The sequence below is a fragment of the Rattus rattus genome, chromosome 11 (assembly GCF_011064425.1).
Source record: "Rattus rattus isolate New Zealand chromosome 11, Rrattus_CSIRO_v1, whole genome shotgun sequence".
In the NCBI taxonomy this organism is placed as follows: domain Eukaryota; kingdom Metazoa; phylum Chordata; class Mammalia; order Rodentia; family Muridae; genus Rattus; species Rattus rattus.
Window position 1 is genome coordinate 75352536 of NC_046164.1, and position 24630 is coordinate 75377165.

The 24630-nt window shown below is 43.5% G+C and overlaps 1 protein-coding gene across 2 annotated transcripts; it reads right to left on the bottom strand.

Moving 5' to 3' along the window:
- Window positions 1-4046: 4046 nt before the first annotated feature.
- On the bottom strand, window positions 4047-21528 carry LOC116912530 (histone H2A.V). 2 transcript variants are annotated; one of them, XM_032916629.1, is made up of 5 exons: window positions 21339-21528; window positions 16559-16636; window positions 10001-10114; window positions 4990-5119; window positions 4047-4340 (listed from the first exon to the last, which is right to left on the bottom strand). In XM_032916629.1, the coding sequence occupies exons 1-5, from the start codon at window positions 21339-21341 to the stop codon at window positions 4279-4281; spliced, it is 387 nt and encodes a 128-aa protein (XP_032772520.1). In that variant the 5' UTR covers window positions 21342-21528; the 3' UTR covers window positions 4047-4278. The 2 variants fall into 2 exon arrangements, with proteins under 2 accessions (XP_032772520.1, XP_032772522.1); XM_032916631.1 differs by lacking the exon at window positions 10001-10114.
- Between the last annotated feature and the right edge of the window lie 3102 nt (window positions 21529-24630).

Genomic DNA, 24630 nt, shown 5'->3' on the forward strand with positions numbered 1-24630 from the left:
CACTTGTCTTGTTTACCTTCAGAAAACAAAACTCTCCTGTAGACGCAGTAGTCAAATCACTACGGAAGTTAGTAGTGAGAAATCCCCAGTTTCCGTGTGTGTGCACGTCAGTGTGCAGGTGTCTATGTGTGGGTACATATGTCAGATTTCAGGGCCTGAGGTCGATCTTGGGTGGTGTTCAAGAGAGTCGTCCATGTTGTTCTTGGACAAGGGTGTCTACTGGGACTTGGGGACTGCACATTAGGCTAGGCTGGCTGATCTCAGGGGTCTCCAGTCTCAGCCTCCCCATACAGGGCGTACATACATTCACCATCAAACCCAGCTTTTCACTGGGGTTCTGAAGATCTAACTCGGGAACTGCTTGATAAAACTTTATGGGCTAAGAAGCTGTGTAGCCAGACCTGCTTTGTAAACTGATAAATAAAAAATTATGCCAGAGCATTCAGATCATCACACACAAAGGTTAACAGGATAGTACTGTTGCCAACTTTGTTTGAGACATGATTTCTCTGTAGCTCTGGCTGGCCTCGAACTTAGAGATCCACCTGCCTCTGCCTCCAGAGTGCTGGGATTAAAGGTGTACACCACCACATCCAGCTGGTTGTCAACTGTTCATCTGGGCACGTCAGTAACAGTAGCTAAAACCTTCAGGGTAAAGGATGATGGGAGCTGGAGTGGGCTGGTGCATCCCAAACCACTACCTTTATTTTCATTTTTGAGACAGGACCATACTGTGCAGCGCAGGCCAGTGTGACATGTGCCTTCATTACCCCGCCCACTGCTGAGATTATACGCATGGACCACCACATCTAGCACTGTCCTGTCTTCTGTTTTTGAAATAGTGTCCTTGTCTGACCTCGAACTCACTGTGTAGACCAGGCTGGCATCAATCACAGAGGTCTGCCTGCGTCTGCCTCTTGAGTGTTGGGATTAAAGGCATTTGCTACTACTCCCAGCCATCAATCTTTTTCTTTCAAATTTTAAACAAAATTTGTTTGCCTGCCATGTGTGTGCAGGTACCCATGGAGGGGTTGGCACTCCTGGAGTACCACAGGTAGTCACAGGCTGCACAATGTGAGTGCTGAGTGTGAAACTTCAAGAGCAGCAAGAGGTTTTTGTTGTTTTGAGACAAGATCTTTCTGTATAGCCCCTGGCTATCTTGAAACTTGGTATGTAGACCAGGCTAGCCTAGAACTCACTAGAGATTTGCCTGCTGGGATCAAAGAAGTATGCTACCACTCCTGGCCACATATATATATTCCTCCTTTCCTCCCTCCCCCTGGTCATATCTTTGGTACGTGGGTGCTATGCCTGCATGTATGTATGCTCGCTAATTGTGTGCCTGTGCCCAAAATGGCCAGAAGCAGGTGTCAGTGCTGAGGGGCTAGAGTTAGTGACCACGAGCTTCCATATGGGTGCTGGGAGTTGAGTCTAGGTCCTCTGGGAGGGCAGCCAGAGCTCTTAACTGCAGAGCCATCTCTCCAGCCCCAGCATCGATCTTAACAGAACAAAACAATACCTTCTAGATCTGACAGTTTAAAATAAGAACATGGGTCCAGAGAGATGGCTCTGCTGGGAAGTGCCTGCTATGCTAGCATGAGGATTTGAGTCTGGGGGCCCAGTACTCATGCAGAAAGTGCAGTATGGGGACTGGTGATGGCTCGGAGGGAAAGCATGCCTTGTAAGTCTAATGCCCTGAGTTTGTTCTAAGAACCCACATGAGGGTAGACAGCACTCACTGAAGGTTATCCTATAACCTGCACACATGTACTGTGGCAGGCATGCACAAACACACTCACATTTTAAAGTACTAAAACAGAAATGCACATTGGTACACATCTGTAGTAACCCATAAAGATGAAGCCAGGCAGATTTCCAGAGTTCCTTAGCTAGCCAGTCTATAGGCAAGTTCCAGGTTCACTGGGATCCTGCCTCAAAGGTAAGAGAAAGTGTGACTGGGAAAGCACCTGATGCTGAACTCTGGCCTCTTCGCACACACACTAGAGTGTATCCAGTAACAAATGCATAGAACTCAGTTTCCTCAAAAATTGAGGATACAAGAAAAATAAATCTATAGGTTTATAGTAACCTATAGTTACCAAACAAGTGAACTTAAGTACTAAGAAAATGTGGGCTAGAAAGATGGCTCTGCGGTTAAGAGCACCAGTGGCTCTTTCAGAGGTCCTGAGTTCAATTCTCAGTACCCTCGTGGCGGCTCACAACTGTCATAACTTGTAGTCTCCTGGGGTCAGATGACCTGTCCTGGTATACAGATAGATGCACATGCAGGTAAACATCCACACACATAACATAAATCTTTTAAAAAAGTACTAAGAAGATGCACAAGGACCAGGAGTTTAAAGAACGCCCTCAGCCCAACAGTGATCTCGGACAGACTGGGCTATACGAGGTCCTATCTCAACCAAAACCAAGACAGAACTTGTTTAGATCTTTTCTATAAAGATTTACTCATTTATTATGTATACAGCATTCTGCCTACATGTATGCCTGCAGACCAGAAGAGGGCATGTGATCCCACTACAGATGGTTGTGAGCCACCATGTGGTTGCTGGGAATTGAACTCAGGACCTCTGGAAGAGCAGCCAGTGCTCTTTAATTCTGAGCCATCTCTCCAGCCCAAACTTGTCTAGATCTTAATTCTAACAAATTGTAAAAAACTTGACTGGTATTTGGTAATAATAAAACTGTCAGCTGTCTTTGACACACCCCTTGTTTAGCAGATGTCGAGTAAGTCTATATAATACACAGATGTGAAGACTGTCAGGGCACTCAGAGCAATCCACCGGTGGGGACACAGTTAAAACTGACCACAAAAACTAAATTTGGAGGACCAGGACACATGGCTTTGTCACGCTAGTGCTATTCTCTTTATTTCTGTGCATTTGTCAGAATTTCCATAATAAAATATTTCTTCAAAAATGAACTGTTTTGGGGTTGGGGATTCAGCTCAGTGGTAGAGCGCTTGCCTAGCAAGCACAAGGCCCTGGGTTCAGTCCCTAGCTCCGGAAAAAAAAAAAAAAAAGAAAAGAAAAATGAACTGTTTTGATACTGTTATGTTATAAAACATCAATTTCTCACAAAGACATTGATGAAAAATAAAATTTTGGCTGTCACATTTACTAGTGAATTAACTTACATCTTGCAGTCACGTAGACATCATCTTTATAAAGTTACTGCAGGTTAGTGGGATCAGTGAGTGACCACAAAGTTAGAATTCCAGGACCAAATCAGAAAAGTCTAATTTAGTAGTATCACTTCGAGGTCAGGGGTGCACTCTGAAGCCAGAAAGACCCAGGTTTGTGTCCTGACTCCACTGTTGTTTCTGCCAGCTCGACTGTCTTCTCAGCAGATCATTAATTCCTGTGGACAATGGGCGCACATGCCCATAAAGTGGGGTAGTAACACTCCTTGATGAGGGCTGGAGAGATGGCTCAGTGGTTAAGAGCACTGACTGCTCTTCCAGAGGTCCTGAGTTCAACTCCCAGCAACCACATGGTGGCTCACAACCATCTGTGAAGAGACCTGGTCCCTTCTTATGGCCTGCAGGCATACATGGAGGCAGAACACTGTATAAATTAATAAATACATATTTCTAAAAATTGATTATATCCGAGATTCAAACAAAAACTATACCAATCAAGATACATTACATCCTAATTTTTGCCTCAAGATAATTCTGAATAACTAATTTGCAACTTAAAATGTCAATGTCTGGGGTTGGGGATTTAGCTCAGTGGTAGAACGCTTGCCTAGGAAGCGCAAGGCCCTGGGTTCGGGCCCCAGCTCCGAAAAAAAAAAACCAAAAAAAAAAAAAAAATGTCAATGTCTGAACAAACAATGTTTTTTCTTTTGAGACAGAGTCTCTTGTAGTCTAGGTTGTCAAAGAACTTGGAGTGTAGGCAAAGATCAGCACCAACTCTGAAGGTCCTGCCCACTCCTCCCAAATGCTGGGGTCGCAAGCAACACGGCCATGCCCAGGTAAAACAAAGTATTTCTAATACATCATGAAGAAATACTGAGACAAATTCCTTTTGTAAAAAATGTTTATCAATTCTATTTTTGTATAAAACACAAGGGAGAGACCTGGCCAATCAACACATGACTGACCACAGGGAAAGGAGTTTATCAAACTTCGAGAGTCTAAAAACATACAAATGTGTCTTCTGTCTACAGCAATTGTCTATGCTTTCCCATACACCGACTGGTACCCTCTGCCCAGTCACACACAGTGAGGACAGCAGGTCAGTGACTCACGTCCTAAGCAGTTTTCTGCTGCCCCTTCTTTCCGATCAGAGACTTGTGGATGTGCGGAATCACACCTACAACACAAGGTGCATGAGTTGTTATTTTTAATAACGTTCTTTAAATCTTAATGCCTTAATGCTAAAGTAAAAAGGCAATTAAACCAAGGACAGAACTTAAATTTAAGACTCTTCCCACTGGGATCCTACTGAACCTATAGGAACAGTAAGCGAGGCTACCTAGAGCCATTGTGTCTGTAAGGTATGTTCAAACAGCTGAGAACTACCAACGCACTCGCACCTTACAGACTCCCAGTACAGAACCAGTTGGCTCCTGCCACGTCTATCGCATTGAGCAATTGCTCAGGACCATGCTATTTCTCTAGCACAGTTCAAAACGTATGGGGAGATATTTTAAACCTTAGGTTTGAAGTATCGCATCATTTAAAGAGTGAGCTAAAATAAAAATAGTGCTACACATGACAAGAGAACAAGTATTTACTCTGATCGCTATGACAAGAAGCAAAGAGGGCCCAGAACTGTAACTCAATTAGTGTTTAGCTGTAGCATTTATGAGGACCTAGGTTCACCCCATCACCACCAACAGAACTGTAGTACACTTAACACTTGTGGAGTTAAAATCCATATGGTTTCTAGTTAACCATTCAAATACAGAGGACCACTGCCCTGAATATTAGTTAGAAATAATCTAGTTAATAATACGTACCGCCCCCGGCTATGGTAGCCTTGATCAGTGAATCCAACTCTTCGTCACCTCGGATTGCAAGCTGTAAGTGACGTGGGGTGATGCGCTTTACTTTGAGATCTTTAGAAGCATTACCTGCCAACTCCAACACCTACAATTCATCCACAGAACAACACGATTAGGGAAATAGTTCTTTCCAAATGTAGGAGAATGACTCTGCTAGTATCTGTACCTAACTCGGGTTTTCTTTATCACTGTATGTGTCCTTGACACTAAAAATCTCCCACTAACTCCCCTCATACGCATTCCCTGCACAAACACAGAGAAAGCGTGCAAAATCTGCTTCTTTAAAAAGTTTGGGTTGGGGATTTAGCTCAGTGGTAGAGCGCTTGCCTAGGAAGCGCAAGGCCCTGGGTTGGGTCCCAGCTCCGAAAAAAAAGAACCAAAAAAAAAAAAAAAAAAAAGTTTCGTTTTGTTTTTTTAAAAAGTCAGGGCCTGGCTAGAGAGATGGCTCAGTGGTTAAGAGCTCTGACTGCCCTTCCAGAGGTCCTGAGTTCAATTCCCAGCAACCACATGGTGGCTCACGACCATCTGTAGTGGGATCCAATGCCCTCTCCTGCTGTGTCTGAAGAGAGCGACAGTGTACTCACATATGTAAAATAAATAAATCTTTAAAAAAAAAAAACAACAGTCAGAGCCATGCTGTGCAACACAGCCCGTCCTTGAACTCAGTGATCTTTCTCTCTCAGCCTCCTGGGTGCTAAGATTAAAGATATGTGCCCACCATTATGCCTGGTACACAAAAATAAAAGGACTAGCCAAGAGTCTAAGTGTGAACATTTAGAAGTCATATATTCTGATTTATTAATGCAGTCCATTTTTGCTACTACATAGATACTTAGTTAGCTTGTTTTCCTTAACAGTTGGAACTTCTTTAACATTGAGAAAGACAAAACAAACAGAAGTTCCTTTGGAGAAGGAAGGGGCTGTGCATTGCAGGTGGGCTGAGAACTTCTGGTCCTCCAGGTCCCAGCTCCCAAGTTTAGGGACTATCATTGTGTGCTATCACACCGACCTGCATAGAAATCTCTTCAAATGTGAGCCCTACAGAGCTAAAAGCAGTAAGCTAGAGGCCTTTTATTCTGCAGTAGAAATTTTCTTTTCTTTTTTCTTTTGTTTTCCCAGGCTGGCCTTGAATTTGCTATGTAGCCCAGGATGACACGGAACTTCTTCCTAACCATTCCGGTCTCCATCTCCAAGAGCAAGAATTACAGGTGTCCACCACCACTCCAAATTCACGTGGTAGCTGGGACTGAACGTAGGTGGGGCTTCGTGTATGCTAGGTCAGTACTCTCCCAAGCAAGCTGTACCCTACTCATTTTTCAAGAAATTTCCACGTTCTAGTCAGCCACAACAGTGCCTGCTGTTTTGTTTTAGACACAGGGTCGCTCTTTGGAGCTGGGATGGCATTCCTCCTGCTTTAGTCTCTGTACTCTTAGGATTACAGTTTCCTAGTCTAGCAAACACTGAATTTGTCATGTGTCTTTATATGTGTCAGTTCTATTGGCACTGTCACATGTTTTATAGAAACAACAAAAATAACTCTACAGAGAATGCTCATTTAAGCAGAACACAATGTCATACATCTGAATCAAGAACTGGGAGAGCTTCCAAACCTCCCAGTCCCTTACCTTGGTCTAGCTGGTGTAAGGTGAGCCAACCATACCTGATGCCACCCTACAACAAGTGTGCTCTGAAAGCTCTCCAAAGACTTTAGTGGAAGCCAAGACTGACAAATGATCCCTCTAACATACACTTTTGGGTTAGCGTTTGCCATTTTACCTCTACTAAATAACAAAACTCCATTTTTTTTTTTTGTTTTGTTTTTCTTTTTCAGACACGGTTTCTCCATGTAGCCCTAGCCGTCCTAGAAGTCAATCTGTAGACTACTAGGCTGGTCTCCAGCTCAGAGATCCATCTCTCTCCAAGTGCTGGGATTAAAGGTGTGAGCTACCATTACCAGGTCAAAACTTCAAATTTAAATACCTCGATCACATTGACTTTAAAACAAACAAAAAAACAGGGCTGGAGAGATGGCTCAGTGGTTAAGAGCACTGACTGCTCTCCCAGAGGTCCTGAGTTCAAATCCCAGCAACCACATGGTGGCTTGCAACCATCTATAATGGGATCTGATGCCCTCTTGTGGTGTGTCTGAAGACAGCTACAGTGTACTTACATAAAATAAATAAATAAATCTTTAAAAAAAACCCAAAAAACAAAAAACAAACAAACAAAACCCCAACTATTTGTGGAGTACCTGAGTTTTTTATGGACTGGTGGAAAGACATAAACACAAGCGTAAAACCAAATCCCTTCTGCAATCCAGAAGTCATGGCTTATTCTCAGTGTTGATAGGTGTAAGACATGATACCATGAGGTTGGGTCTAAGAATAAAAGGTGATGATACTTTGAAAGAATAAAACTAAAAACGCAGGCCCTCACACAGCTATCTTGTATCTATCTTTACTGAGCTGTATTTAAAGGAAGTCTAATGCTACTCTAAAAGCTTTAGCCCACCGCAAGCGAAACAACATGTCATCTCGGTCACCTGGGGACTGACTGAGACAGAACTACAACGCTAACGCTGGCCGGGGCAGCCTACAAGACTGCCTCAAAGAAACAAAGGATGGTCCCACCTTTGGCAAGGTGGCTCAGTAGTTACGAGCACTGGCTGCTCTTCCAGAGGGTCCTGGTTCAATTTCCAGAACCCATATGTGGATCATTAACTATCCTTAGCTCCAGAACAAAGTATCTGACAGTCTCTTCTGGTTTCTGTAGGCACTGAATGCAAATTGTACTGACATACAAGAGGCTAAAACACAACAAAAAAAAACCCTCAAAAGACTTGAGATGTAGATCTGTGTGGATGGTTCTCTAATTCATAAGGTTTTGAGTTCAATCCCAAGTACCACAAAGAAAATGTGACTGAAAACAAGAGCGTAGAAAGGGCTCAAATGGGGCCATAGCACTAGTGAATGAGACTGCAGGGAATGAAAATCTGGGAAAGGGTCAAAGAAAGCGTATCAACTGGCATCAAAATGCTCCCATAAAACCTTTGGTTTGTAACGTTGCAAAGCTCAAACTCCCCATAAGCAGCAAAATGGACTGAAGGCAAGGATAGCTGATGTACCCTGCACCCGCACTGTTCTGCTTTGTCCCCATCACATCTTCCCCAACTAAGAGTCTTCTCTGCCTGCCTGCCTGCCTGCCTGCCTGCCTGCCTGCCTGCCTGCCTGCCTGCCTGGCTGTCTCTACTACCTGATTGACTTGCTTGCTACTCAACTACTGCCCTGGTTTGGAATGTAGCTATCAACACTTCATGCCTTTTTACTCATTTTCCACAGGAGGGAGAAAGAAAGTGGTGGGATAGGACCCGCATATATTAAGAAGTCTTGCCAGCCAGTCAGTGGTAGCACATCGCTTTAATCCCAGCAGTCAGGAGGCAAAGGCAGAGGCAAGTGGATCTCTGAGTTGGAGGCCAGCCTGGTCTACAGGTCAGGTTCTAAGACAGTCAGGGCTACACAGAGACCTTGTCTTGAAAAAGAAAAGAAAAGAAAAAGTAACTCAGCTAAGTGAAATGTGAAGCTAATTTGTAACCACGAGAGGACTGCTACCTTTTCTGCCTGTTTTTTTTTTTTCTTTTTCTTTTTTTCTTTTTCTTTTTTTTTCTTTTTTCTTTTTTTCAGAGCCGGGGACCGAACCCAGGGCCTTGTGCTTCCTAGGCAAGCGCTCTACCACTGAGCTAAATCCCCAACCCCCTCTTCTGCCTGTTATATCAGAATGTACTTGATTTTTACAGTCTGTCTGTTTATTGTTTTTGGAACTGGGTCTCTCTAGATAGCCCAGGATGGCCTCAAACTCATGATCTGATCTCAGCCACCCGAGTGCTAAGACTACAAGCATGTGCCACCCATGCCTGGCAATATCATTCCAGTTATAACTCTGCAATCTAAGAAGCCGTGCTGTACCCAGGATTTTGGGGTATTTTTTGTTTTTTGTTTTCTTGAGAAAGGGTCTCATGTACCCTAGGGTGGCTTTGAATTCACTATGTAGCCCAAATGACTTGAGCTACTGATCTTCCTACCTCACCTTAGAAGTGTTGGGATTAGGGGTTGGGGATTTAGCTCAGTGGTAAAGCGCTTGCCTAGCAAGCGCAAGGCCCTGGGTTCAGTCCCCAGCTCCAAAGGAAAAAAAAAAAAAAAAAAGTGTTGGGATTACACTATCCCCAGTCTACGTGGGATTGGGAAATAAACCCAGGGCTTTATGCACGCTAAGCAAGGGGCCTGGAACATGACCACCTGATGAACATATACCTCACAACTTAATTAGAACAATACTTATTTATCATATTACTTAAAAATATCGTTTGCTGGCCCACATTTAAATGTAAACAAACAAAAAACCCCAAATAAACAAAAACCAACTACACCAAGACTCTTTAAAATGATGAAGATGGTATGGACTTCCAATTAGCCAGAGTCACCTTGTCTCTACCAAACCAAATCAACAAACAGAAACTCTCCAAAGTAAGCAGAACACAGAGCAAATTCCAAGCCAGCATAAGCTGTCGTCTCAAAAAAGCAAAGAGAAAGAAAAGAAGGAGCAGCCAGTGTGGAGGTCTATTTCTGCAATCCCAGCACTGGGGAGGACGATCTGAAGTTCAAGGTCGTCCTCTGGTATGATGGAGTCTGGTATGATGGACTGCATAATACGAGGATCAAAATGAATAAAAGTGGCCAGAGGGTGGTGGTGCGCACCTTTAATCCCAGCACTGGGGAGGTAGAGGCCAGTCCAGGCTACAGAGTAAGTTCTAGAACGGCCAGGGCTACACAGAGACCCTGTCTCAATAAAGCAAAAGAAACAAAAACAAAAGTACATCAGTCTCTTTAGAAGTGCTCTCTTTCCATGGCAGTCTAAGCCACTGAGTTTAGAGCAACCTTTTGGACCCCCGGACAGGAAGTTCTCCACAAACCTCAGCTGTGAGGTACTCCAGAATTGCAGCACTGTACACAGCAGCAGTGGCGCCCACCCGTCCATGGCTTGTGGTGCGAGTCTTCAAGTGTCTGTGGATGCGGCCCACAGGAAACTGAAAAAGAGATGTCTTGTTGGGAAGTGCTGCAGAGTTTTAACATTATAGAGTTGAATGTAACTAAAGGGTTAGCCAAATCACAGGCCAAATTTACTCGGCAATCATCAATTCTAGGGCCTATACATGCTGTAATCGGCCCCATATTAGAATTTTTGGACAACAGAGTTTCACTGTGAAATCACAATTACACCATGCTGTTACCAACTGCATGTTCAACACGGCCTAGTAATCACAACCGTACCCAGTGAATTCTTCCACCTAAAGCCACGTGGCTGAGCCTCCACTGTTCTCTGACCCTAACTATTCTTTCCTCAATTCCAAAAGTTAAGGAAAATCAATCCATGCCTTCATTGTGATGCTTTCCTTCTAAGAAAGCAATTTCTACTTCTAGAGTAATCTAATCCTCCTGACGTCCTTGTACTGCCCAGTTTGTTTAGTTTTGGGGGTCGGCAACATAGCCCAGGGCCTTGCACACGCTGATCAGCTCGGCTACAGAGCTACCTCGTAAGCCACTCTCCCGGCCACTTCACTGCCTCATTACTTCAGAAACTCCAATCGCTTCCCTCTGGCAGTGCTCTAGGTACCTCTCTCCTGTCTTTTAAAGGCAAAACTCACTAACAAATCTTGTTTATTCTATGTTTTTATTTTTTTGTCTGTTTTTTATTTCTCATCGGTTGTCCTGGATTTCACTCTATAGACCAGGCTGGTGTCCAACTAGAGATCTGCTTGTCTCTGCCTCTGCTGAAATTAGAGGCATGTGCCGCCACTGTCTGGCTTATGTGTATTTATTTACTAGTCTAAAATAGGGCTGATCTCAAGGCTGGCTTCGAAGCCTCATCTTTGTGCCATAGCATCTGTAGCACTGGTTTATAGCTATGCGCTATAATATAATGCCTAGCTACCTGCAATTCAGTTTTCTGTTATCACTTCCCCAGTCCAACTTGGCTTCTGACAAACACTGTTTTTGATGTCCATATTTTAGTTATGAAATTTAACAGTCACTTGTAGATGTCATTCTCAAGGGGGAAAGAGCACCTCCAGAATTAGTTATAATTTTCTTAAGAGTACAATCAATGCTTTACTCCTGGTTTTGCTTTTTTAGTAAGATATGCTGTTTCCTACATTACAAGACCCCAAACCACCTCTCCTAGGTTTTGGAGACTACAAAGAAATTTATTTTAAATTCATCCACCCATCCATCCATTCATTCATGTGCATAGATACACAACCTGTGAGCTTAGCTCCTGCAGAGGCCGATGGGTCCCCTAAAGCTAGAGTACAGCTATAACTCGCACACAGGTGCTGGAAATCCAGGATCTTCTGGAAGAATAGCCATTTCTCTCCACAGCGGAGTCTCTTCTCTGCCCTACCACAAGGGCTTTAACTCAGAGTCATGCTAGCTGGCTGGTGACAGAGCACTTTTAATCTCAGTAGTCAGGAGGCAGAGGCAGAGGCAGAGGCAGAGGCAGAGGCAGATCTCTGAGTTCAAGGCCAACCTGGTCTACAATGCAAGTTCCAGCACAGACAGAGTTACACAGAGGAAAGAAACCCTTCTTGAAACAAACAACAAAGAAGCAAACAGACAAAGACCGGGTTTTGCTAAGTTCACAGGCTGCCCTGGACCTTGACTGTGTTGCCTGGGACTCCCGAGGCCTGTGCTGTGCTGTGCTTTGGTCACACACACAAGTCTACATCCCTGTTACAGCAGACTGGTGGCCTGTAACTGGGGTCTAGCACTGGGGGGGGGGGGGCGCATTAGGATCCAAGCTTGAGGACAGCCTGGGTCGCGAGGCCCTGTCTATAAACACTGGCCCTCAAAAAATAAATAAATAAATAAATAAATAAATAAATAAATAAGGTATTTTGAAAGGGATTGTTAATGTTCTTATATCTCTTACTAATTCTCTTAGATTAAAAACTCATCCACTGGGGTTGGGGATTTAGCTCAGCGGTAGAGCGCTTGCCTAGGAAGCGCAAGGCCCTGGGTTCGGTCCCCAGCTCCGAAAAAAAAAAAAAAAAAAAAAAAAACTCATCCACTGTGTACTAATTTTACATAAGCAAACTCAAACTGGTTAATTCTGTGTAGCATCACCTTTAGAAAGCTGGAGGCCTTTCCACTTGCAGATATTTTAACATGCGTTCAGTGAGCTTCTCAGTAATCAGCATTCTTAGTGCACATGTGCTACAGTTGCTAGCTGGGTGTGGCGCATCTCTGAAGTTCTAAGTCTTAGAGAAACTTGAAGGAGGGAGCAGGAGCTTCCCTTCAATTCTATGCCTCCATCACCTGCTGCTGCTACTCCTGTTTTGCAGAGCCAGGGACTAAACCTCCGTGAGGGTCTCATGCATGTTGGGTGTGCTTTACAGCTATGTGAGATCCCTGTCTCCGTCTTCTCCTTGGACCTTGCTATGCAGTATGTATGGGCTGACCTCCACCTTGCAGAGCTCTTCCTGCCTCTGTTTCCTGAGTGCTGAGAGTATAGGCCTGAACTAAACGTCAGACTTGCTTTCTACTTTTTGAGACGGAGTAGCTAAGCTGCCCAGGCTAGTCTTGAACACACTATGTAGGCCATGTTGGCCTTTAATTTGTGACCCTATTGCCTCAGCCTCTTACCACTCCCTCAGTTACATGATTTAAAAACAAACAAACAAACAAACAAAAAACCCACAAGGCCAGGCTCATTTAATTTTTTACATTGTATGTATATGGGTATTTTGCCTATATGTATGTCTACATACCACTTGAATGCCTGATACCCTGGAATCAGAGTCACACACAAAGTTGTAGCTGCCATTTGGGTGCCAAGACTTAAACCCATGCCCTCGGGGTTGGGGATTTAGCTCAGTGGTAGGCGCTTGCCTAATAAGCGCAAGGCCCTGTTTCCCCAGCTCTGAAAAAAAAAAAAAAAAAAAAAAAACCCATGCCCTCTGGAAGAAACATCAATGCTCTTAACAGCTGAGTTATCTCTCCAGACTCTACATGAATCGTTTATGTTTTGCTCTGTTTTTGTTTTTTTTTTTTTTTGTTTGTTTGTTTGTTTGTTTCTTGAGACAAGGTTTAGCCCTTGCTGTTCTCAAATTTGTTCTATAGACCAGGCTGGCTTTGAGCTCAGAGATCTGCCTGCCTCTGCTTCCCGCCCACCAAGTGTGAGAATTAAAGGCATGGCCACCTCAGTCAAGCTCCAGGACGGATCCGTCGATGTGAATGTGTGTTCAGGGAGGACGGAGAGGGCACTGAATCCCCAAGAGCTGCAGCTACAGTCTGCTAAGAGAGAACCACACTGCAGGGCAGCGGCGGAGGTAGTGGTGGTGCCGGGACAGCAGTGGTGTTGGCTGGAGCATGCCTTTAATTCTAATACTCAGGAGGCAGAAGTGGAGGGATCTCTGAGTTTGAAGCTAGCCTGGTTTTTTACTCAAGTTCTAGGACAGCCAAGGCTACACAGAGAAACTGGCTTGAAAACTGCCCCCACCCGAAAAAAAAAAAAAAAAAAAGAGCAAGGGGGATGGCCACCTGAGTGTGGGGAACCCTTCTAGTCATCTAGAAGAGCGAGCTATGAGTGCTCTAACTGCTGAGCCATCTCTCTATGCCCCCACTTATTTGTGTCAGTCAGAATCTGCAGAAGTTGAAGCTCCTTCCATCACCGGGGCCCTGGGTACTACGTCATTTGGAGAGAAAGCTTTTACACGCTAGTTCCTCTCAACAGCCCTTCTTTTCCTTCTTGTTTATTTTTTTTTTTTTCTTTTTTTCGGAGCTGGGGACCGAACCCAGGGCCTTGCGCTTGCTAGGCAAGCGCTCTACCACTGAGCTAAATCCCCAACCCCTTCTTGTTTATTTCTTAATCCAAGACAACAATCTCCACTTGACACAGTGTAAGTAAATACACTTGAAATAAATTCTGAGAATTTAAATAGTGCCCTACTGTATCTAATATCTGCTTTTACACTAAGCCCCAGACTACGGACAAGGACTCAGTGGTTCAGAGCACAGAGTGCCCTCGCAGAGGACCTGGGTTTGTGTTCCACCTCATACACGGCAGCTCATGATACTTCCTTGGGTGCATCTGCACATAGTGTATATACACGTAGGCAAACACTCATACACATAAAATTAAAGCAAAAAAGAAAAAAAGAACGTAACTTCCTATCTCTTTTCCCTTCAAGTCACATGGATAATGTCATCCACTTACTGAAATTTTCCCACTGCCATAAGAAACCTGGCTTTGCTGTGGTGGTGGTGCATACCTGAGGCAGGAGGCTAACATGGGCTCAAAGGGAAGCACTGTGCAAACACACACACACACACACACACACACACACACACACACACACACACTCTCTCTCTTTATGTGTGTGGACACGCTTGTCATAACACACACATGATGGTCAGAGGATAACTTGTTGGAGCTGGTTCCCCCTTTCCACTCTCTGTATCTTGATAATTGAACTCAGGTCAGATCATCTGGCTCGATGGCAAGTGTTCTTCCCATGGAGCAATGCTAACTTCCCGTGTAAAGTGTTTCATGGGGCTGGAGGAATGGTTCATGGTTAAGAGGACTTGATGCTCTTGCAGAGGACCTGGGTCCAGTTCCAGGATATCTGACCCCCTCCTCTGGCCATGTATGTACATGCTGCACAGACATGCATGCAGGGCAAAAGTCCACATACATAAAATAAAAATAAGGAAATCTTTATAAAACCTGTCTCAAAAGAAGAAAAAAAAAGGAAAGAAAAGATTTTTTAATTTTACATGTTTTGCCTACATTTATATCTGTTCACCAAAGAGAAAGAGGTCAGAAGAGTGTGTCAAACCCCTGGAAATAGAGCTACAGACAGTTGTGAGCTGCCGTGTGGGTGCTGGGAATCAAACCCAGGTCCTCTAGCAGAACAGCAAGTGTTCTTAACCACTGAGCCAACTCTCCAGCCCCTTTTAAATATTCCTTCTGTGTAGGGAATAATTTAATTTTTACTCACCTGGAAACTCTTGAGTCTGTAGGTTAAAGCTGTAATAACTCACACATAAGAAATTTGAAAATACTTAGGAGTCTAGAGCACACTTCTCAGTGTACAATGGAGGCCACTTGAGAAATATTCAGAGAACAGTATAACAACCCAAGATTAGACTTTTTGTAGCCTATCCTGAAAGTCAATGAACCACTGTCAACAGTCTTGAAGGAAGACCAGAGCACACTCACTTCAGGTCATAAGAATGAAGAATATAGTTACCATTTTGAAAGAACAAGTAGGGGTTGGGGATTTGGCTCAGTGGTAGAGCGCTTGCCTAGCAAGCACAAGGCCCTGGGTTCGGTCCTCAGCCCCCCCCCCCCAAAAAAAAAGAAAGAACAAGTATTTCTAAAAAGATTTAAAGGATTTGTGTGTGAGATTTGTCAAATTCATCTGGAGCAGATATTATAAGTGGTTGCAACCCTTCCGATATGGTGCTGGGAACCCAACCCAGGTGTTCTACAAGAGCAGTACACACTTTTTAAATCTTTGTGTGTGTGTGTGGGGGGGGATGTTGAGACAGGGTTTCTCTGTGTAGCCCTGGCTGTTCTGGAACTTGTTCTGTGGACCAAGGCTGGCCTTGAATTCACAGAGATCTGCCTGCCTCTGCTTCCCAAGTAGTGTACCACCACTGCCAGGCTACAAGAGCAGTACATATTCTTGGATGCTAATTCAGCATTTGAGGCCAAGAACAGACACTAATAGGGGAAAAAACAATTACCAAATTCGGGGTTGGGGATTTAGCTCAGTGGTAGAGCGCTTGCCTAGCAAGCGCAAGGCCCTGGGTTCGGGCTCCAGCTCTGAAAAAAGAGGAAAAAAAAAAAAGAAAGAAAAAAAAATCACCAAATTCATTAAGACATCCTGTACAGGGCTGGAGAGATGGCTCAGCGGTTAAGAGCACGGAGTGCTCTTCCAGAGGTCCTGAGTTCAAATCCCTGCAACCACATGATGGCTCACAGCCATCTGTAATGGGATCTGATGCCTTCCTCTGGTGTGTCTGAGGACAGCTACAGTGTACTTATATACAATAAATAAAATAAATCTTATCAAAAATAAAAGAAAACAAAACATCCTGTTCACTTCTAAAATACATATTAATGGCTTTTACCAGTTAAATTTTAACCGGTTATTCTCAAACTCAAGGTCTGTCAGAATAAACGGCATTTCTATAATTAATGAACCATCTCTGGGTCACAAATTACAAAGCTAAAGAAAATGATGGGGCTGGAGAGATGGCTCAGAGGTTAAGAGCACTGACTGCTTTTCCAGAGGTCCTGAGTTCAATTCCCAGCAACCACATGGTGGCTCACGACCATCTGTAATGAGGTCTGGTGTACAGGCTTACATGCAGGCAGGATATTCTATACATGATAAATAATCTTTTTTAGAAAAGAAAGGAAGAAAGCAAATGATGATGTGTGACAGGGTGGGGTCATGTGTTACCTGGAGCCCAGCTCTCTGTGAGCGAGACACTGCCTTAGCCTTGGCCTTCCCGCTGTCTTTTCCAGCTTTGCCTCCAGCCTGGATGAAAACAATTTGGAGTTGAAAATGTTACCTCAAAGAACTGTCATGAAACAAATTCTAGCTTTACTTTGGGTAAAAATATCTAGTAAAAGATCAAAAACCTAAGATATCTAAGTCATCTCCTGACTCACTGTAAGTACATATATTTTCTTTTATTAACATTAAAACTCAAACATTAAACACTTATTCAAAATTTAGGTTATCTATAAATGTAGACATATCTTGCAAATTTCTGACTTGTCATGTAAGTTGGGTCTTTTTAAGATTTATTTATTTCGGGGCTGGAGAGATGGCTCAGAGGTTAAGAGCACTAACTGCTCTACCAGAGGTCCTGAGTTCAATTCCCAGCAACCACATGGTGGCTCACAACCATCTGTAATGGGATCCAATGCCCTTTTTTGTGTCTGAAGACAGCTACAGTGTACTCATATAAATAAAAAAATAAATCTTTAAAAAAAAAGATTTATTTATTTCATGTATATAAGTACACAAAGTTTGTCTTCAAAGAGGGCATCAGATCCCATTACAAATGGTTGTGAGGCACCATGTGGTTGCTGGGATTTGAACTCAGGACCTCTGGAAGAGCGGTCAGTGCTGTTAACCAGTGAGCCATCTCTCCAGCCTCATAAGTTGGTTTTTTGAAACAGGGTTTCTCTGTGTAGCTCTGGCTGTCCTCAAACTCACTCTGTAGACCAGGCTGGCCTTGAACTCAGAGATATGCCCACCTCTGCCTCCTGAGTGCTGGGATTCAATGTGAGTATCATCATGACCTGCCTAACATTTAACTTTTTATAAAGTCATCATAACACTTCCCAGAAATTTGAGAATTTGGCTCTCCTGAGAGGAAAGACAAGCACATCATCAAAAAATTAGGTTTACCAAAATCAATACTAGAAAAAGTGAATTATGTGCCTCAGGACCCAGAAACTCCATTTCTAGCGACTATCCCCATATCTAGTTAGTATCCTCTGCTGGGTAGTTGTACAGCTGTGTTCACAATGGTGTTGCTTACAACAGCCCCAGAAACATGATCAGTACATGTAATAAACTGAACGGAAGCCTTGCTTTCTAAATGTTAGCACTCTTTAGGTGGTGAGACAGAAATGAAAGATGTTGATGTTGGTCACTGGAGTATGTCTTTATAGAGTATATTATCCTTGGTGGCTTCCTGGTCAGTCATGAAGTAAACACACTCTTGCTACAATAATGCTTTGCCCAAGAATATGAGGCCAAATGAGAACAGACTGAATCATCTGACACTATAGCCAAAGCCATTCTTTTTCTTTTTTTTTTTAAACAAATGTTCCAAGTTATTTTTGGTTTTTTTTGTTGTTTTTTTTTTAAATTCATTTATTACATATGAGTACACTGTAGCTGTCTTCAGATACAACAGAAGAGGGCATCGGATCTCTTTACAGATGGTTGTGAGCCACCATGTGGTTGCTGGGAATTGAACTCAGGACCTCTGGAAGAGTAGTCGGGTGCTCTTAACCGCTGAGCCATCTCTCCAGCCCGCCATTCTTTTTCTTAACCTTTCTGTCAAGTACTTGGCCATGGTGATGAGAAAATTAAGTAACAGAGAAATTTGGTACCAGGAGTGGGGTTGTTGCCATGACCAAACTTGATTTGTGGCTCTTAGATTTGTGGAACTGATTGACAGGAAGAACGTGAAAGAGTTTGGAGATGTGGGCTATAGAAGCCCTGGAATAATATAAGTAGAACTGAACCAACAATTTTGGTAGGGGCTCAAAAGAATAGACCACATTTAGAAATACAAACAAAACAAAGATGATACAGGGATTCAGTTGGGAACAAAGATTCTATTGGAAAACACAGTAAGGTATTACATACCATAAACATACTCAATGTCCTATTCCTATTATAACTGTTTACATTTTATATATGTCCTGAAACTTTATGGGAAGCGGAATTTAAAGGTGTCACATTTGTGAATTTAGGGAGGGAATTTCAGGATTGCATATCACCCAGGCTTTGGGGTATTGCTGTTTTTTGCTACTATGAACAAAGATCAGGACCAAAAAGCTCAACAATTTTTTAAATAAAAATTTTAAAAATATTAATTTTTATCCTTTTATGTGCGTGTTATGCTTGCATTATGTCTGTGTACCATGTGTATGCCTGGCATCTACAGACATCAGAAGAGAGCCGTGGATTCTTCACTCTGGTTGTGAACTGCCATGTGAGTACTGGGAATTGAACCTGGATCCTGTGAATAGAAGTGCTCTTAACTATCGAGCTACCTGTCCAATTAAATGGGATTATAAAAACCACCACTGTTGGCTACAAAAAGAAATGAGTTAAATTGTTGGCAAGGAGAATGTGCTTGATTAAGAGACATTAAAGATAGGCCAACACTCATGTGGGTGGCACAGCCTGTGTTCCTACCATTCTAGAATGTAAGACAGGACTTTTATGAGTAAGGGCCAGCCTGGGCTGTACAGTTAAGTTAGGCCCCTGTGATGGTGGTGGTGGGGGAGGCGGGGAGCACAACATGTTAAATGACTACTTGCAATAGACTGATTCTGGATACCTTTTTAAAATACACCAACAAAAGCAAACCTTACAAAAACAAACAATAAATTGCTACTTAACCTAACATCCCAAACCAAATATGATTCTTTTAACTTTACATTTAAAACAGTTGATGACTGAGAAATAGAAACAGAAAATGGAGAAGGCTCAGCCCATGAAAGTGACTGGCACTAACCTAACCATCTCAGCTCCACCCCTGAGACTCATGGGTGGAAAAACAGAACAGACTCTGGCAAGCTGTCCTCCAACCTCCATAAGTCCACCCATACACATGCATGATAAATACATACTTACAATAGCGAAACAATACAAGATTTCTTATCCTAAAAATTGTGTTAGACTGGGCTAAGCTTCTTGGTTAAAAAAAAAAAAAATTTATACAAGGGAAAAGGACACTGAACTATACTGTCACTCCTAAAAAACCTGAAAACCTGGATCTCTTGCTATTGTTCTAATAGATACACTTTTACTTATCAATTTTAAACATCTTTACCAAGGACAACCAATGCATGAAGGATTTTTATTTTTACATTAATGTTTATGTACTTTTAAATGAATATTAAAAACCTATCACTAGAATTTTTGAGAAAGAAAAAACAAGGATCATGAAAACTACTGCTTGAACAAATTAACTTACAAAGAAATAACCTATGGTGCTTGTTAGAGCACTTTCCCATAATCACCTTAGAACAACTACACACAACACAACTTTTCTAGTTCAAAGTTTGAGGATTTTACTGTCCAAACTTGGAGACTTTCCATTAGCCAATCTGTTTATAGTTGATCTATTAAATGTCTCATACATCATTACCAACATGAGACACACTATTATTATCTGCAGTATGAGAAATGATAGCCTGGGGTTGATTTTTAACTTTTAAGCAATAAGCACCCGTTGCAAGTACCTGCCTTATGGAAATGTAGATAAAACTCAAAGTAATAAAACTGATGTTACAAAGGATTTACTATTAGATTTACTCAGGAGACATCGGCACAGGAAAAATTAGCTAAAAGAGAACTGCCCAAATCCTCCAAAGATAAGTAGTATGCTAACCAGGCCAGTTAAACTAAATAAGTGAAATTTAGGATGCTAGGAGTTAACGGTTCACCAGGATGGACCACTCAGTTAGACTCCATTCCCATGACAAAGGAGACAGAACTGTCTGTGTGAGCAGCAGTTAGGCCCAGATTGCCATACCAAAAGACAAACCCAATGGGCAGCTTGTAATTCTGCAAGGTGGGTAGTAACTTCGAAAAAGAACAGTGGCATACTAAAAAATACTCCTGGCTGTATTATTAATTGTGTAAATCGATTCACCCAAGTGGCCAGACTTGCAATCTCCTGTCTCTGCTTAAATTGCTTGAAGTGTAACCTGGGACCCGAAAAGAGATATCAGGAGAAGACTGCCTGTGGAATGCGCACACCGAAAATGTACATAAATTAGTAAGATCTTCAGTCGGAAGCAGGCTCTTGCTTAGGTCTCAGCCCACCCAGACAAGCGTCATTTAAGAGCTTTTCCTTAACTAATCTCTAAGTGCGTGGAGAGATCCTCATTGGGAAGGCATATTATTTCTATAACAGTAAAAGCATATTTCAAACAGGATACCGACACGAACATAATTCCAAAATGAGAGCGTCATTCCCCTTAACAATCTTGATGAAACACATTGATCTCTGTTGCTTGTAGCACTTTCTCCTTCCCTTGAATTTCAGAAAGGGGCTGAAGTTTTGTTCACTTTCTTTCTTTAGAAGCCGCTTTCAACTAGATCTAAACTACCGAATACAAAGACACTAAGATGAAGCCAGGAAAAGAAACTTCTATTGCAAAGAATAACCGGCAAACCGCGGACGGACCGAGCGGTTCTGGTGGCTAGGATCAGAACTCCTCCGATCCTCAGTAGGGGCATTACGTAACCCCTGAGCCGAAGACAGGGAACTCGCACAGCAGCAGCCGGACCTCCTCCGTGCAGCGCAGAACCCGCCTCCCTGCTTCTGCCTCCCGCGTCCGGTGCGGCCCCCCCAGGCGGAGTCCGGAACAGCGGGCACTCCCGCTCGGCCGCGCGACACCGCCCACTCCCGGCTCCTCAAGTGGAGGCGCCGTCCGGGGTTTCCGCGCGCCCACTCCACGCGCGACCCCGCACTCACCATGATCTCGGCCGCGCGACGCCCACTGCAGCCCCGCGCCGCCGCCGCTGCTCTCGCAGTCGGACCGCCGCAGCTAGAGCCGGACAATGCCCGGGGCCCGCCTCGCGTCGCCGCAACCAATAGCCGCCCACGTTGTTCGTTTGAACCTCGGCGGCGGGCCAATTGTACGCCTCCTTCTAGCCATAACTCCGCCCTCCTGGTGCCGCCTCCCTAACGGCTGTTTGTTTTTTTGCACACGGCCCCCGGAGGCGGGGCCTCCGACCCCAACTTTGACATGGTCTCCGCCTCTCTCCTTGCGCGGAGTTCTGATGAACAGAAGAACGAACCAATGAGAGAGGAGGAAAGCCAATGAAAACATTGCGGACCTCACCGAAGGCGGGAGGCTGGGAACAACAGTTCAGTGAACCAATGGACTGGAGAGGTTCGGCACAGCTGTGCCTTTCCCGCCCATTTAAGAACTTGCCAGGCCTTCTTTGCTTTGTTTTTCTTCAATTGCTAAGAGTTTAAGGGAAACAAGCTAGCAGAGCAAAGGTCTAGAGTGGAATTACCTTCGTGCGGAAGCTACTGTGAAAATTTAGGATTAGGAATATGTGTAAATCGTAGTCGACACGTAGTAAAATCGTCTAGCTACTAAAATCGCCGACCGGTTCACACAACCTTTAAAGGCTTTATTATTTTTGTGATCATCATTGAACCGGGAAGATTTGGGAGAATTAAGTCCACTTCTCAGTTGGAGAAGCGAACTTAGGCGAACGTAGTCATTTGTATACGACCCATCAGAAGTCTTAGACTTTGTTCTGGTTCCAGCTTTAAACGTTTTATTCTTTTCCCAGTGGGAAGCATAGACTGATTCTAGGAGTTGTGAACAAAATCGTTTTCTGCTTTTTTTTTTTTTTTTCTGTTTTGAGACTTTGTTCTTGTGGTAGGACTTCCCCAAGCCAATGTTTTAGAAATTTACCTCCAGATAGACAATATCTGTCTCAAATTTGAATTGTGTTTCTTTTGACAGGAACTATTGCTCTGAAATCAACTTCCATCAGAAGACGTAACCTAGAGGAATTGAGTCTTTACGAAAAAATAATTCGAATTCTAGACGAGGAAGGGATGAGCTTCTAAATGAATTTGGGAAAGCCCAAATGAAGATATATAGACAAGCACTTTGGGGCACACGTCTTTGATCTTAGCACTTCGGAGGCAGAGACAGATGAATCTCTGCATTCCAGGATAGCCTGGTTTTCTACAAAGCAAGTTCCAGGACAGCCAGGACTACACAGAGAAACCCTTTCTCGAAAACAAACAAACAAACAAACAAAAAGATATGGGCAAGTGTGAGTGGAGGAGGGAACAAGGAAATGAATGGAACAATGTGTTCAAGTTTGGAATTAGATCACTAGGCAATAATACTCTGATTTCTACTCCTTTGGGTTCCATACGGTAATTAAATAATACTGGTCTACCAGGGACTAGTCTTACCAGTGTACCAACCTTCATTATAGTTCTAATAAGACAGAAACCAAATCATCAGCCCAATGTTGAAGGTCCTACATTTTCTGACCCCTGCTCGCCTTTTCTTTTATCATTTCCCCCTAACACCCTAAAATCCACCCTCCCTTTGTGCACCTTTTTGCCTTACAACAATCCTCTGCCCTCCTCCCTTAAGCATCTTTTAAGAGTAAACACAGCCAGGTATCGTGGGACACACCTGTAATAACCACAAAGGCTGAGGTGAATTTCACAAGTTCAAGGCCAGCCTGGGCTACAAATAAAGACTTTGTCTCCAGGAAAAAGGAAAAAGCTTACTGCAGACATTTTTCAGGACATCTTCCATTGACATCCCGGTTTGAGATAAGCGCCCTTCTGTTTGCCTATAGAACACATTTTATACTGTAAAGGTTTCCCCGGTGTATAGAATTCCTTCTTAGGTTAATTTTTGCCTCATGTTCTAGAAATATTAGTTGACAAATTAAAAAAAAATAACTTTTTAAAACACCAAGACAGTGTCACCTATGGAAAGACCTGACTGGACCCAGACTCTTATTGGTTTTTTTTTTTTTAAGATTTATTTATTTATTGTATATAAGTACACTGTAGCTGTCTTCAGACACACCAGAAGAGGGCATCAGATCTCATTACAGATGGTTGTGAGCCACCATGTGGTTGCTGGGAATCAAACTCAGGACCTCTGGAAGAGCAGTCAGTGCTCTTAACCGCTGAGCCATCTCTCCAGCCCCAGACTCTTACTGTTAACAAAGCTGAAAACAGAACTACCTATTCTAAAAGGTGTGTGTGTGTGTGTGTGTGTGTGTGTGTGTGTGTGGAGGTCAGATGAAGGTGTTAGGTGTATTCCTAGCTCTTTTTGCACTTCCCTCCCCTGAACAGGATCTCTCACTAAACCTAACGCTACTGATTTTGGCCAGGCTGGCTAGCCAGCAAACTCCCAGGACTCATCTACAAATGTATCCAATTCCAGGGTTACAGGCATGTGTGAACATTGTTATAGTTCTTGGCTTCCTTACTGAAATCCTTGGCCCTAAAGACTTGCCTCCCTGAGCTCTCCAGATGCAACAGGCTTGCAGTTTCAGTTCTGTGGGCTCCTGACAGCCATTTCTACCCTTTTCAGGCTCGGTTCTCTGCCCTCTCTCCTCTGTCCTTCCTGCCCTGACCACTCTGAGCTGTTTGGCTGCCTCTTCAGCTGACAAGCAGCTGTCAGCCTTGGTCCTTGTTTAGAGTCAAGGCCTCTCCCTGCTGCACTGCTCTGCTCCCCGCCCCCCCTTAAGGTCTTTCAAGCTGTAGCTCAGGCTGGCCAGGAGCTCACTGTATCGCCCTACTTGACCGCAAAGTTATAGAAATCATACAAACTGTGGGAGGAAAATTAGTAAGGTAAACATCAAAACTATCACTTTATTGAAGCGACTGGCAAGGAAATCTTAAGACTCATACACAAATGCAAGAGAATTAGAATAGCCAGAATTATCTTGAGAAAGGGGCCAAGAGGACATACCCATCTTAATGCCAAAGTAGACTGTAAAGCTATACTAAAGTAATGAAGACGGAGTGTGTCTAACAAAATAACAATGAGGCTAGGTGCAGAGCATGGAAAGAACCCAGAAAGGAACCCACACGTTTAATGTCGGCTGATAATTTGACAGGAGTGACAATACAATTCAACAGGGGAGAAAGTGGTCTTCAACAGGCAATACCTAAACCTCTAAATAAAATGTGCTTTCTCTTTCCTTTCTTCCCAGATCCCCAGCACCCACGCGAGGGCTCAGCCATCTCCAGTTCCTGGGAC